The 15,374-nt window shown below is 50.2% G+C and overlaps 1 protein-coding gene across 1 annotated transcript in view; it reads left to right on the forward strand.

The window, feature by feature from the left end:
- The window catches only part of ENTREP2 (endosomal transmembrane epsin interactor 2), a gene marked incomplete at its 5' end in the record, with an annotated part of 375,715 nt that overhangs the window by 354,883 nt on the left and 5,458 nt on the right, over window positions 1–15,374 (forward strand). Inside the window, one exon of the mRNA XM_082618313.1 lies at window positions 6,198–6,273. Coding sequence (XP_082474439.1) covers window positions 6,198–6,273 — 76 coding nt within the window. The remainder of the gene's footprint in view (window positions 1–6,197; window positions 6,274–15,374) is intronic.

The following is a 15,374-nucleotide window of genomic DNA, read 5'->3' on the forward strand; positions in this document are numbered from 1 at the left end:
AAGCCACGTGCCCTTTCTTGGTATTGTTATCCTCGTCCTCATAATCATCATTGTCATTGCTGAATATCGAGGGGCACCAGCCAGGGCAGAGAGATGTGAGCACCAGGAAAGGCCATATGGTGCCCAAGTGCAGATGGAGTGGTAGGGCCATGCGGGTGTCCCCCAGGGCACCATAGGGATTGGGGCGTGGTGGGCAGCCACAGCCATCAAGGGAGCAGGGGCACCGGGACAGGGCTGCAGCCACTCCTGGGCCCTGCGCATCAGAGGAGACACAGACAGACCCGGAGTGTCGGGGGCACACTGTGATGTCTCAGCAGCCACGGAGCTGCCCTGACATGTGTCCCCGCCCGGAGCCCCCCGCCTGGAGGTGGTGCAGGCCCCGACCTCGCACTGTCGCCCTGTGAGACGGCGCCCGTGGTGAGCTGGCCGGGTGGCAGGGCCCATCCGTTCCCGCCACCCACTGAAGATCAACCCTGGGGACCCCTGTGCTGGGCTCAGCGTCCAGGGGATGCGACCGGAGACAGTGCCGTCCACAAAGCGATCAAGTCCTGCAGGCCAGTGGCCATGTGACGGGAAGGGACGAGGCTCAGCGCGGTGCAGGGCATCTCTGTGACAGGCTCTCCTCGGGGTCCTGGGGCACGACTGCTCAGCAGCCCCTAGCCCCGGCCAGCCACCCAGCCCACTTTGGCCCAGGCAGAGGCTCCTGACACCTCGGGGCCTCCCTCCAGGCCTGCTCCCACCGAGAGGTCTCGAGGCTTGCCAGGCCCCCACGGCAGAGGGATTCGGCTGAGACTCCTGGCTGTTTTTCTGTCCACGGGAGAAACAGAGGCATGGGCCTGTGAGGAAGGAGGCAGCGGTGTGACCATGACTCTCATCCCGATACCTATAATAACTGAAATTCTCTGGAATTTTTCCCTTTAAAGCAGAGCAGAGCATTCTGCCTCCTGGATGGGTTTATTTTTCTCTTCATGATAAAAACAGTTCAAATCAGTATTGTCAAGGGAAACCGCTTCTTGTGGTAACAGTCAGAGCCCTGAGTGGAGCCCCGGGTGCTGCAGGGCCCTGGGCAGGGATGCTGGTCCCTGCGTGTGTCCAGGGACCCTGGGAGATGGGGCCTCGGCCCAGTGGGTGGCAGGACGCAGGTCAGGGAGGAGAGGCAGGGATGCTGCTGGGGAGGGAGCAGCTCCTGCAGAGGCTCTGAGGGAGGGGTGAGCATGAGGTGGGGGGCTGACCCACCCGCTGGGCCTCACTGGGTGCCAGGGTCATCAGAACATCCAAGCAAGTGTCCACGGCTGCTAGGATCTGAGGTCGGGGCTTTAGAGAGATCAGGGTTCGCTGCAAAGATGGTCATGGAAGCCCTGGAGACCGGGACGGGTTGAGGCCCTAGGAGAGGGCATGGGGTGGGGTCCCGGAAAGCCTGGACTCAGAAACCAGTGGTCAGGGACGAAGGCATGGGCCAAATGCTGCCCGGAGGCTGTGAAGGACTGAGCCCCGTCCACCTGGCTCACCTTTTGAGAGGCTGCCAGTGACTTTGGCAGGAGCAGCTGCTGGGGATGGGTGGGGTGGGGGTGGGGGGCATGGTAGGATCAGATGGCGTCGGGGAGCGGAGGGTATGGGATGTGAGGAGGGGAAGCAAGGGTGTGGACCACTGTTTCTAGCCTCCAGTGGGCATCCCGACTCCCTGGGGGGCTTGTCAATCAAATGCAGATGGCCGGGCACACCTCCAGGGCTCCGGAGTCCAGGGTCAGGGGGCTGCTGAGAATCTGCATGTCTACCAAAGTCCCCACTGCGGCTGCTCCAAGGACACCTTTGGGACCCGGAGTAAATCGCTCTGGCAAGATGCTCGATGAAGAGACTGGATAGGAGGTAGTTAGTGGGGGTGGGTGGGAATAGAGTGGGAGGGGTTACCAAGGGGATATGCCAGGGCCGGAGGGCGGAGCCGGCTCCCCAGGGCCAGGGGAGGGAGGTCCCTGGAAGGCAGGAGGGGACTGAACCAGGTGCAGACGGGCAGCTCGCCCTGTAACCAGCAGGGACACCGAGCAGGGTGGCCAGGGGCCTGGAAACCCCAGGAAGCCCACAAGGCTGTGTGACTCTCCTCAGCCACCTTGGAGGCGGGAGGAGCCCTGCCGCTTCCCCGTCTGCACGGCAACCCTGCCTTTTGCCCTCACAGAGCTGCAGGCTCCAGCCTGCCTCTCCTTCGTCCCTGTGAGCTGTTACTCTATGTCCAGAAGAGAGGAACCGTGCATAATTCACGGGTCTGTGTGCACCACCCTGTGGAGAGTGGCGGAGCTGGAACCAGCGAGAACCCCCATGATGCTCCCAGCCTCGCCGGACCTCCAAGGACCCGGCGTGCTGGGAAGCCGCCTCTGGTTTGGGTGTGACATCTGTTGCACCCCCAACACTTGCACCTAGTGTTTATCACTATTTTACTCTTTTTTTCTGAAGAATAGACTATATCAGAGGATGATAATACCGGTTCTAAGACCCACGTGACCTCATTTTCCAAAAGAATGGGGAATTCTTTAAATGGAGATTTCTTTCAAAGGATTTTGGGGAGGAATTTTTGAAGGGCAAAGGCCTGTCTCATATTAACTTGCGTTGGCTCAGAAACCGCCAGCTTACAAGCCTCTGCATGAATGTTATCCCCGGGAGGACGTGGCCCCCGCCCTTTCCTGGGCTGCCCGCCTGGCCGGCAGCATTTGTGATAAATGGGCCGCCACAGGCAACCCCCCCACACCCCCCATCCCCCGCCGCCACCAGCACCTCGCCGGCTGATTCTCTCTGACCCCGTGGGCTGGCAGCACTTTTCAATTCCACAGACACCCCCCAGGGAGTCTGGGGGTCCAGGATCCCATCCCGCCCACGGAGGGCAGGCTGCACCTGCCAGCTCCCCCCTCCCCCAGTCCCCCGACGGGACAGCCATGAGCAGCCATCTTACAGCAGGACCCCCGCTCCCTGGGCCAAGAGGAGGTAATTACCCCCTGGTTAGGACAAACGCATATGAATGGCCTATTTGCACTTGTTTGGATAAAGAGAGGGAGACGCCCGCCCCCTTGGGAAGCAAGCAGATGCTGTGCAGGTCTGTGCGTGGCAGAGACGGCTCATCTGGACAGATTTTTCATTTGGGAAGAAAAGCCCCCCCTTGAGCCAGCACGTTCGTTTTGACCCGCGTGTTTCAGCCACATTCAGGTTCCGTTCTGACTTGGGTTGCGATGCGTTCTCTTTCCCGTGGCCTGAGGTTGCGGCTTTGGGGCAAGATTGGAGGGAGGGAGTTTCTTTCTACAGCAGGGAAGTGGCTGAGAATTTGCCTAGTTGATGCCCCTGTGTGAATGACAGCGTGTGTTCTGGGGGCCCCGTGAGACTGTGTGCTAGTCCACGGGCTCTAGGATCAGGAGACCAACGGGATTCCCTTCCTTGTGGTTACAGGACAGGGATGAATGGGCTTCTCTGGAGCTTCAGAGGAAGGACCAGCTGGGCCACCTTGCGTGGGACCGGGCGTGTGAACCAGGGAGGCTCATGGGGGCTTGAAGGGCAGTCAGAGGGTTCACAGAAATCATTGGGTGCAGATTCCATGACCTGGGATGCCACACTATAGACCTGCCTTTGAACAGTTGGGCGTTTGGGGTCGATGTGGCCCAGCAGTGCTTTAGGAATTTCGGTGGCAATATGGCAGGCGGGACGAGAAGTGGTGAGAAAGGCAATGGACGTGACAGAGGTGTGTCCAACCCCAAGTCCTCGAAGTTATTATTTATATTTTCAAATGAAATGACCTTTACATTTGAAAGTCTGTAAGTGAAGTAGCTTCAAAGATTGCCTTGGGACACGAGCCGAAAACCTTAATGCACCTTTTCCGTGATGGCTGATAACTGCCCCCAAGAACAGCTTTTTGTAAACCTGGGACATAGCCAGCTGGCCTCACCCAGGAGTGGGAAACTCATTACAGAAACAGGGCAGAATTTCCATATAGGACGTCTTAGCCCCCAAGTTCCTAGGAGAAAGGGAGATGAGAGGAACTTGGCTTATTTGCCTAAATGCCGATTGAGTTTTCAATTACGATAAGTGGTCAAAATAGTGCATCTGGGAATAAATAAATGCAGGCGTTGGAGCGTCCACGTTCCGTTATACATGCGGCTTCTCCTTTCACAGCCCTGCGGGAGCTGTGTTATGAACCTTTATTGCTAAACTCGGATTTCAACTTCAATTCTATGCCGCAAATATATCTCTTCCACTGCCTTTGTGTTTCATGGACAATGCCCTGTGAAGTGAGCAGCCTTGCTGCGGCAAGGTGGCCTTGGACATCAGGGGAGGCCACATTCTAATTCAGTGCTTGACATGCTGCTCGCCGGAGGTGATCAATTCCCCACTCCCAGGAGCTGTCTCCTCTTGAAACCAAATTTGACCCGGAGCCAGAGGGAAGCCGGCGATGCTTCTGCCAAATATGACACAAATCCAATTTCCTCCTGACCTTGTCTCACTGTGTGTTTTATTTCTCTTGTTTTATGTATATTTCTTTATTACCAGAAGCTTTTTTTTCAGGCCTGAAGTTGCCACCCACCCCTACTAAAAAGAAAAAAAAGGAGTCCAATTGAGGGTTAGATACAGGAAGAGAGGTATGAAAGGAAATGAACCTCCAGGGCATTGTTCCTTTTTTTTGATTTGGCAGGAGATTCTTGACAGAGATTTTCCACACAGGTTATTGGTGTGGGATGGTGTGAATTCTCCCATCCTATCCCCTCCCTGGCAGAGAGGGAGCGTTGAGCGCAGGACGGTATTAAATACACATGGGATCCAAGGGACCATTTGAGCAGCTCTCTGGGTCTCTGGTTGGGGACAGCCAGCAGCCCGGCACCTGCCGCAACACCAGCCTGCTTGACAGAGGAGAGGTGGGCGCCATCAGCTACCCGACTGAAGAGGCAGGAGACCAGGGAGGCAGAGATATAATTACTGAGCTGGAACCAGACCAGGCCGCAGGGGCCCGCCTCACCTTCCCTGGCCTCCCCCAGCTCATTATTGGCAAGCAGTTCTGAAATACCACAAGGGTCCAGAAATCGTGTTTTGAGATGGCACAGGGGCACGTGCATACAGGGTTCCTCGCCTTCAGGCACATGGCCTGGGAGGGGCCGCTGTGCCCTAAAGCAGCAATGGGACCGACGCGCTTGCGTGGGGCAGATCCAAGCCCGGCAAGCAGGGAGCAGACGTGCCCCATCCCTGACCAGCAGGGGAGGCTGGTCTCTCCCCTCACATTCCCGAGGCCTTTCTTCTCATTCAAGAAGAAAGCTGCAGGGCTTCCCTGGTGGCGCAGTGGTTGAGAGTCCGCCTGCCGATGCAGGGGACACGGGTTCGTGCCCCAGTCTGGGAAGATCCCACATGCCGCGGAGCGGCTGGGCCCGTGAGCCGTGGCCGCTGAGCCTGCACGTCCGGAGCCTTTGCTCCGCAACGGGAGAGGCCACAACAGTGAGAGGCCCGTGTACCACAAAAAAAAAAAAAAGAAGAAGAAGAAGAAGAAGAAAGCTGCAAAAGTGTGATGATGGTCCAACCCAATTCAAGCTTCACGGCCAGCCTCCACCAGGAAGGGATGGCATCTGACTGGGCTTGGGGACCCGCATTCAACCCGGCGTAGGCCCCATGTGCGGCTGGGACCCCAGCAGAGCTTAGGCAGGGAGGGCGGCCTTGGGAGCAGCCTCTTGATCCCACGTGCGGAAGGCAGAAGGGAGGGCAGGGCACATGCAGCTCTGGGGCATCCAGAGCTCGTTCAATGCCCACTTGTGTCCAAACTGCCGGCCCAAAGCATTGGGGTCCCATGAGTGTTGGTGTCGTGGACTTACTCTTCAGGGAAGAGAGGAGGGGGTGGGAAATGAGGGCAGGGGCTGTCGCACCTCCTCTGGTGACAGGGGGGACCCTGTGTGGCCTCCGCCAGCCCCAAATGGTGCCCGTAAGTGGAAGGTGAGTGGGCTCAGGGTGGGCCCTCGGGGGCACATGATTCTGATTGCAGAAGGTCGGAGGAAGGGGCTTTGGCCTTGGCAATGGCGTCTTCACCCTCCCACCCCCCGCCCCACACATTTAGGGGAGAAGATTGCAGCCTGAGCACCTGTCTCTAGAAGACAAGCTCTAGGGTCAGCCTGCCTTTCTGGAGGCTGCTGTGATGTGCCCCACAGAGAGCAGAGTACCCACGTGCGGCCTCCTCTTTCTTCCCGTAGATTCCAAGTGGGGACCCGCAAGTGACCGAGCCCGGCTCCGGGGACCCAGACGCCACCGCGGGCTTCAGCACACAAGGTAATCGTACCCTTTTCAGTCTTTGAAACACTGAGTTGGTAGTTTTCCAGGCCGCGTCTCCCCCCTTTTCCTGCTCTTCCTCTGTAAGTGGGGGAGTTCGCTGCAGCCTCTCCTGCTAAGTACGTGGACGGTTCCACATGTGCTCCTTCCCTGCCCCCAGCGGTCAGAGCTGGGAGGCCACCTCCCCCAGCGCCCTTTCTCTCTCACTCGAGGAGTATGGATTTGAAGAAGAGTGCGATGCAGATGCAGTCTGCGATGGACCCTTTCCAGAGCAAACTCGTACCAGGCTAACGTCCGCTCAGCACCCCCTCAGGAGGAGGCTGGGCTGGGCCAGGGGTGATCCAGAGCTGGGGGCTCCCTGCCCACTGGCTGCGGAGGGGGAGGCTGGAGGGCAGGGGCCTGAGGCTGTGTCCTGGAAGGCGTGGCAGGAGAAGTGTGGGAAGTCAGATCCCAAATATGGGGTGGGAGCCACAGGACAAACCTCGGGGTAGGGAAGGTGGTCCGAGGTGACAGGCAAGGAGACAACCATGGCAGCAGGGGGAACGGATGGGTGGGGTGGGGGGGCGTCCCTGGGGGGCTTTCGTCTTGAGGTCCCCAGCAGGCTCGTGTGGGTGCATTTATTTGGAGACCACAGTCAGCCACCTTGGGAGATGACTAAGCGTCCCAGAAAGGACTGTGACTGTGGTGGCCCTCTGTGCTGCCGCCATCCCCACTTCAAGTAACGTCTAAGAGAAATAAGGAGGGGCCGTCCTTCATGAGGCCACCTCTGAGCGGCAGGGGCCCCGGGTCGCTACAGTTGAATGCGGAAGTGACCTTGCTCTTCCCTTAGTGACTCCAAGCAGCCATCAGGAGCTTGTCTAAGAGGTGGCGTCCAGTGGCTACTCCAGGACGCAGTGCCTTCTAAAGCTTGGTAGGGGGGAGGGCCTGCAGCCGGGCCCCCCTTTCCAGCCACGTGATTCCCACAAGCCACCAGTTCTCCAGGAAAGCATGGTTAGAAAGGCCAGGCAGCATGGCGGCTCCAGGGCCCGTTTCTATCTGTGGCCTCGGGGCAGGTGGAGATGGACAGTGTGTCTGGGATGCCCCTCGGGGGGCGTTCAGCAGGGCTGGGCCCTCCTCACTGCCTCAGACCCTGGGTAGTTAGCTGGGCTCCACCAAGAGATTCAGAGGGGCCAGCCCTGAGGGTAGGCAGGAACATACAAGAAGCTCTGGCAGGGGGCTTGCAGGCCAAGCAGGTAGTAACAGGGAATTTCTGTGTGGGGTGAGGTTGAGGTCAAGGTCATTTTTTTGGCCGGTATACGTCCAATTGTTCCAGGCTGTTTCTTGCTTTTGTACCTTTGTCAAAAATCAGTCAAGCATAGTTGCATGGGTCTGCTGGGTCCCTGTTCTGTTCTGTCCCATTGATCTGTGTGTCAGCCCCTCTGCCAATTCCACCCTGTCTTCATGGCTGTCGCTCTGTAATAAGCCTCAGTATCAGGCAAGGGATGCCTCCCACTTCATTCTTCTTTGTCAAGATTGCAGCTACTGTAGGGCCTGTGCCTTTCCATATCCATTTTTGAATCAGCTCACCTGTATCTACAAAATACCTTGCTGGAGCCTTTTTTTTTTTTTTAAGATCATTTTTTTTCAATTTTTTTAATACATCTTTATTGGAGTATAATTGCTTCACAATGCTGTGTTAGTTTCTGTTGTACAACAAAGTGAATCACCCACGTGCATACATATGTCCCCATATCTCCACCCTTTTGAGCCTCCCTCCCACCCTCCCTATCCCACCCCTCTAGGTGGTCGCAAAGCACCGAGCTGATCTCCCTGTGCTGTGCTGCTTCCCACTAGCTATCTATTTTACATTTGGTAGTGTATATATGTTGATGCTTCTCTCACTTTGTCCCAGCTTCCCCCTCCCTGCTCTGTGACCTCAAGTCCGTCCTCTATGTCTGCGTCTTTATTCCTGCCCTGCCTCTAGGTTCATCAGTACCATTTTTTTTCAGATTCCATATATATGTGTTAGCATACGGTATTTGTTTTTCTCTTTCTGACTTACTTCACTCTGTATCACAGACTCCAGGTCCATCCACCTCACTACAAATAACTCAATTTTGTTCCTTTTTATGGCTGAGTAATATTCCATTGTATATATGCGCCACATCTTCTTTATCCATTCATCTGTCGATGGACACTTAGGTTGCTTCCATGTCCTGGCTATTGTAAATAGTGCTGCAATGAACATGTGGTACATGACTCTTTCTGAATTATGATTTCCTCAGGGTATATGCCCAGGAGTGGGATTGCTGGATCATGTGGTAGTTCTATTTTTAGTTTTTTAAGGAATCTCCATACTGTTCTCCATAGTGGCTGTATCAATTTACATTCCCACCAACAGTGCAAAAGGGTTCCCTCTTCACCACACCCTCGCCAGCATTTGTTGTTTGTTGATTTTTTGATAATGGCCATTCTGACCAGTGTGAGGCGATACCTCATTGTAGTTTTGATTTGCATTTCTCTAGTAATTAGTAATGTTGAGCATCTTTTCATGTGCCTCTTGGCCACCTGTATGTCTTCTTTGGAGAAATGTCTATTTAGGTCTTCTGCCCATTTTTTAATTGGGTTGTTTGTTTTTTGATATTGAGCTCCATGAGCTGTTTGTATATTTTGGAGATTAATCCTTTGTCCATTGTTTCATTTGCAAATATTTTCTTCCCATTCTGAGGGTTGTCTTTTCGTCTTGTTTATGGTTTCCTTCACTGTGCAAAAGCTTTTAAGTTTAATTATGTCCTATTTGTTTATTTTTGTTTTTATTTTCATTACTCTAGGAGGTGGGTCAAAAAAGATCTTGCTGCAGTTTATGTCAAAGAGTGTTCTGCCTATGTTTTCCTCTAGGTTTATAGTATCTGATTTTACATTTAGGTCTTTAAGCCATTTTGAGTTTATTTTTGTGTATGGTGTTAGAGAATGTTCTAATTTCATTCTTGTACATGTACCTGTCCAGTACATGTACATGTACCTGTCCAGTTTTCCCTGCACCACTTATTGAAGAGGCTGTCTTTTCTCCATTGTATGTTCTTGCCCCCTTTGTTGTAAATTAGGTGACCATATGTGCGTGGGTTTATCTCTGGGCTTTCTCTCCTGTACCATTGATCTATATTTCTATTTTTGTGCCAGTCCTATACTGTTGTGTTTTTTTTTTGCGGTATGCGGACCTCTCACTGTTGTGGCCTCTCCCGCTGCGGAGCACAGGCTCCAGACGCGTAGGCCCAACGGCCATGGTTCACAGGCTCCGCGGCATGTGGGATCTTCCTGGACCAGGGTACGAACCCGTGTCCCCTGCATCGGCAGGTGGACTCTCAACCATTGAGCCACCAGGGAAGCCCTATACTGTCTTGATTACTGTAGTTTGTAGTATAGTTTGAAGTTGGGGAGCCTGATTCTTCCAGCTCCATTTTTCTTTCTCAAGATTGCTTTGGCTATGCAGGATCTTTTGTGTTTCCATACAAATTGTGAAGTTTTTTGTTCCAGTTCTGTGAAGAATACCATGGTAGTTTGATAGGGATTGCATTGAATCTGTAGATTGCTTTGGGTAGTATAGTCATTTTCACAATATTAATTTTTCTAATCCAAGAACAGGGTATACTTCTCCATCTGTTTATGTCATCTTTGATTTCTTTCATCAGTGTTTTATAGTTTTCTAAGTACAAGTCTTTCACCTCCTTAGGTAGGTTTATTCCTAGGTATTTTATTCTTTTTTTTTGCAGTGGTAAATGGGATTGTTACCTTAATTTCTCTTTCTGATTTTTCGTTGTTAGTGTATAGGAATGCCAGAGATTTCTGTGCATTAATTTTGTACCTTGCAACCTTACCGAATTCATTGATTAGTTCTAATAGTTTTGCTGTGGCATCTTTAGGATTTTCTATGTATAGTATCATGTCATCTGCAAACAGTGACAGTTTTACTTCTTTTCCAATTTGTATTCCTTTATTTCTTTTTCTTCTCTGATTGCCATGGCTAGGACATCCAAAGCTATGTTGAATAAGAGCAGCGAGAGTGGACATCCGTGTCTTGTTCCTGATCTTAGTGGAAATGCTTTCAGTTTTTCACCATTGAGTATGATGTTTGCTGTGGATTTGTCATATATGGCCTTTATTATGTTGAGGTAGGTTCCCTCTATGCCCATTTTCTGGAGATAAATGGGTGTTGAATTTTGTCAAAAGCTTTTTCTGCATCTATTGAGATGATCATATGGTTTTTATTCCTTAATTTGTTAATACCGTGTATCATATTGATTGATTTGCCTATATTGAAGAATCCCTGCGTTCCTGGCATAAATCCCACTTGATTGTGGTGTATGATGCTTTTAATACGTTGTTGGATTCTGTTTGCTAGTATTTTGTTCAGGAATTTTGCATCTATGTTCATCAGTGATATTGGTCTCTAATTTTCTTTTTTTGTGATATCTTTTTCTGGTTTGGTATCAGGGTGATGGTGGCTTTGTAGAACAGATTTGGGACTGTTCCTCCCTCTGCAATTTTTTGGAAGAGTTTGAGAAGGATGGGTGTTAGCTCTTCTCTAAATGTTTGATAGAATTCACCTGTAAAGCCATCTGATCCTGGGCTTTTGTTTATTGGAAGATTTTTTTTTTTTTTTTCTTTTTGCGGTATGCGGGCCTCTCACTGCTGTGGCCTCTCCCGTTGCGGAGCACAGGCTCCAGACGCGCAGGCCCAGCGGCCATGGCTCATGGGCCCAGCCGCTCCGCGGCACATGGGATCCTCCCAGACCGGGGCACGAACCCGTATCCCCTGCATCGGCAGGCGGACTCTCAACCACTGCGCCACCAGGGAGGCCCTATTGGAAGATTTTTAATTACAGTTTCAACTTCATTACTTGTGAGTGGTGTGTTTATATTTTCTAATTCTTCCTGGTTCAGTCTTGGAAAATTGTACCTTTCCAAGAATTTGTCCATTTCTTCATGGTTGTCCATTTTATTGGCATATAGTTGTTTGTAGTAGTCTCTTACAATCCTTTGTGTTTCTGCAGTGTCAGTTGTGATTTCTCCTTTTTCATTTGTAATTTTATTGATTTGCGTCCTCTCCCTTTTTTTCTTGATAAGTCTGGCTAAGAGTTTATCAATTTTGTTTATCTTCTCAAAGAACCAGCTTTTAGTTTTATTGATCTTTGCTATTGTTTTCTTTGTTTCTATTTCATTTATTTCTGCTCTGATCTTTATGATTTCTTTCTTTCTACTGACTTTGGGTTTTCTTTGTTCTTCTTTCTCTAGTTGCTTTAGGTGTAGGGTTAGATTGTTTATTTAAGATTTTTCTTGTTTCTTGAGGTGAGATTGAATTGCTATAAACTTCCCTCTTAGAATTGCTTTTGCTGCATCCCATAGGTTTTGGGTCATTGTGTTTTTGTTGTCATTTGTTTCTATGTATTTTTTTAATTTCTTCGGGGATCTTTGGTTACTTAGTAGCACACTGTTTAGCCTCCATGTATTTGTGTTTCATTTTTTAAATTTATTTTTTTATCATTTTTTTGGCCATGTGGCAGGTGGAATCTTAGTTCCCTGACCAGGGATCAAACCCATGGCCCCTGCATTGGAAACATGGAGTCTTAACCACTGGACTGCCAGGGAAGTCTCCCTTGCTGGGATCTTGATAGGAATTAAACCTGTACAGCTATTTGGATAGAATCACCATCTTTCTTTTTTTATTGAAGTAGAGTTGATTTACAATGCCATGTTGATTGCTGCTGTACAGCAAAGTGACTCAGTTATACATATATATTCTTTTCATATTCTTTTCCATTATGGTTTATCACAGGGTATTGAATATAGTTCCCTGTGCTATACTGTAGGACCTGTTGTTTATCCATCCTATATGTACTAGTTTGCATCTGCTAATCCCAAACTCCCAGTCCATCCCTCTCCCCTCCCCCTCCCCCTTGGCAACCACAAGTCTGTTCTCTATGTCTGTGAGTCTGTTTCTGTTTCATAGATAGGTTCATTTGTGCCATATTTTAGACAATCGCCATCTTTCTAAAGCTGAGTCTTCCGAGGCATGAACACAGTCCGTCTCCATGGTTTTCGAGGTTTGGTTTCACGGTATCATTTTCAGCATACAGATCCTGGGCAGCTTTCCTTAGTGTGCATGTTTCGTGTTTCATTTTTCTCTGGAGCAGCTGTTGATGGCACTGGGTTTACACCTTTGGTTTCTGCATGTTCATCGTCAGTACATGGGACTGACTCTGAATCAATCGGAGGGGATTCACTCATGTATTCCCCTTGAATCCTGCAGCCTTTCTGAGTGCACTTATTAGCTCTAGAATTTTTTTTGTTTTTTTGGAGATTCTGTTATTGTTTTTTTAAACAATATTGTTTTGCTATTTATTAAAATAATAAAATAGTGATGAGGACATGGGTGCCCTAACTGGTGGCTTGTAAGTCAGCCCACTGCTTTGGCAAAGCACTTAGGATGCAGAGCCATGAAAATATTTATGCCATTAGATGTGGTCATACTTCTAGAATCACCCCCGGGGAGTAATGCAGAAAAAGGAAAACTAAGCATGCAGATAAGTTGTTGCCTTTTCCATAACAGTAAAAACTGAGGGGGACAATGAAGTCCATTAATAAGAGTTCAGGAAAATGTGTTACACAAGCTGAATATATCACTACACATTATTAGGAAAAATGTTTTCGACCCGTTAGATGAAACCCTGGAGGTCCACCACGATTATGACTTCTATAAAAATGTAGGCACATGACACAACCCCGGAGGGGAGGGTGTGCAGAAATGAGAGTGCCCAGCCTTGGGCCATAAGCTTTTCCTGTAATGCTGTCCTCATTTTTTAAGGTTTCTATTAATTACATATATTCAGAGCTAGGTCACATTTGTCACTCATGACTCTTTGCATTTCCTTGAGGAACTCAACCACTGGATTTTCACTGACATTAAGAAACTTGGGGGACTTCCCTGGTGGAGCAGTGGTTAAGAATCCACCTGCCAATGCAGGGGACACGGGTTCGAGCCCTGGTCCGGGAAGATCCCACATGCCACGGAGCAACTAAGCCCGTGCGCCACAACTACTGAGCCTGTGCTCTAGAACCCACGAGCCACAACAACTGAGCCCACGCACCACAACTACTGAAGCCCATGCACCTAGAGCCAGTGCTCTTCAACAAGAGAAGCCACCAGTGAGAAGCCCACGCACTGCAGTGAAGAGTAGCCCCCATTCTCTGTAACTAGAGGAAGCCCACACACAACAATGAAGACCCAATGCAGCCAAAAAGAAAAAATTTAAAAAAAAAGAAACTTGGGGTCAAGGGTGTGTACATATATCCAGTCTCATCAAATTATATACAGTAAATAGGCACAGGTGTTTTGCATATCAGTTATACCTCAGTAAAGCTGTAGAAGAGAGAGAGAGGGAATTGGGATCAAAAAGAATCTGAAGGAATGAATATTATTCAAAAGACTTTTAATATACTTGCTGGGTAATTTTTGAAAAGATTTTGAGAGTGTTAATAATGACAATGTCTAGGTTTGAAGTTTTCTAAGGAGAGAGGCAAGTATTTTTTCTTTTCTACATTTATACATCTGGTGTTGAGCACTTGCCCAATTACTTCCTTGGGATAAATTCCAGTGAGGGAAATTGCTGAGTCCAGGGGAATGTGTATTTTAGACTTGGATGTATTGACTACACTGTGTCCTGGAAGGATTTTATAACGAGTTTATGTTCCCACCAAGAGTGTTTGTGACACCCCAAGACATTGTCACTCCTGGGGACCTTTACCATCCTTGTAGGTGAACTTGACACACACATAGGATTAAGCTTTTGCACCTTTTTACATATCTATCATCAACTTGTAGGTCTGTTTTGGGTCCCTTTATTTCTGTTGCAGTGGGGGGTTTTTTGTTTTTTGTTTTGTTTTTTGTTTTTTGGTTTATAAGAAAAATATTTGTTAAATAGAGAAGTGAGAAAATGTGTAAGAGTAACTCTTTTTCTATTTATGGCAGGTTTGCTTCCCCAGTTCAGGCTTTGCTTCTCGAAGTCTGTTAACGAGGCCTTTGCCATACACAAGTTTACCATGTTTTTGTTGCTGTTGTCAAATTTATCAAGCTTTTCCTTTATGGTTTCTATCATGTTTACAAAGTCTTTCTCCCCCCCCCAAGGCAGTAGATTTATTCTCCCATATTTTCTTCTACTCTTACGGTATCTTAAAGAAGAAAAGGATTAATCGTCCTGAAGAATTTTTTTTTTTTTTTTTTTGCATGTGATATGTGAGGTCTGGCTCATCTTTGTTGTTCCAGGTGGACTCATGGGACTGATGGTCTCAAAGCATCTCTCAGGAGGGCGGCGGCAGGCAGTGGGGGATGGGGGGCGCCGAACACGTGTGCTCTGCAATGGGTCCGCTTTCCGCCAGCTCCCACTCGGTGGCCTGCCACCTTCTTCCCCGCCCTCTCTCAGCAGAGTGTCCTCGGCTGTGGGCTGGGGGTGACTGGGTGGGCCCTGGGCACAGGACATGTGCACAGATGTGGGGCTTGCAGGGCCCCTGGGAGCAGAGAAGTTCCCCCAGGACCCACAGGAAGGGAGGAAGGAACAGATCTCAAAGCCTCCCCCACTGTAAGAGTTCAGGCTGCTGTGGTTCTTACCATGTGTTCCCCAGGCGGGCCACTCGCCTGGAACATCTACTTCAGTGGGGGGAGGGGGGCAGTGAGGAGCCTTAGGGAGGGGCGCCCTGGGCTGGTCTGGTGATGGGAGAGAAGAGGGTAGAGGGCAGCGCTCCTCAAGCCCTGAGGTGCATACAGGTCCACTGGGGACCCTGTTTAGACAGATTCTGGTCCAGCCTCCACCCCAGGGGCCACCTGCGGAGAAGCAAGGGGTAAAGCCCAGGGTAAGCAGCATGACATGACCGGTCCAGAGCAGCGGTTCTCATACTCGGGGCATCAGAATCCCCTGGGGCTTGTTCAAACCCCGATGGCCGGGCCCACCCTTGGAGCCGGGCAGGGCTGGACTGAGGATGTGCATTTTGGCACAGTTGTAGGGGAGTTTGTTCTCAGAGGGCTGGGCTACCCCACCTGCCTGACAAGGGGCTGCACTCTGGGCCCAAGCT

Source organism: Mesoplodon mirus, assembly GCF_964341445.2.
Source record: "Mesoplodon mirus genome assembly, chromosome: 4".
NCBI classification, from domain to species: Eukaryota; Metazoa; Chordata; class Mammalia; order Artiodactyla; family Ziphiidae; genus Mesoplodon; species Mesoplodon mirus.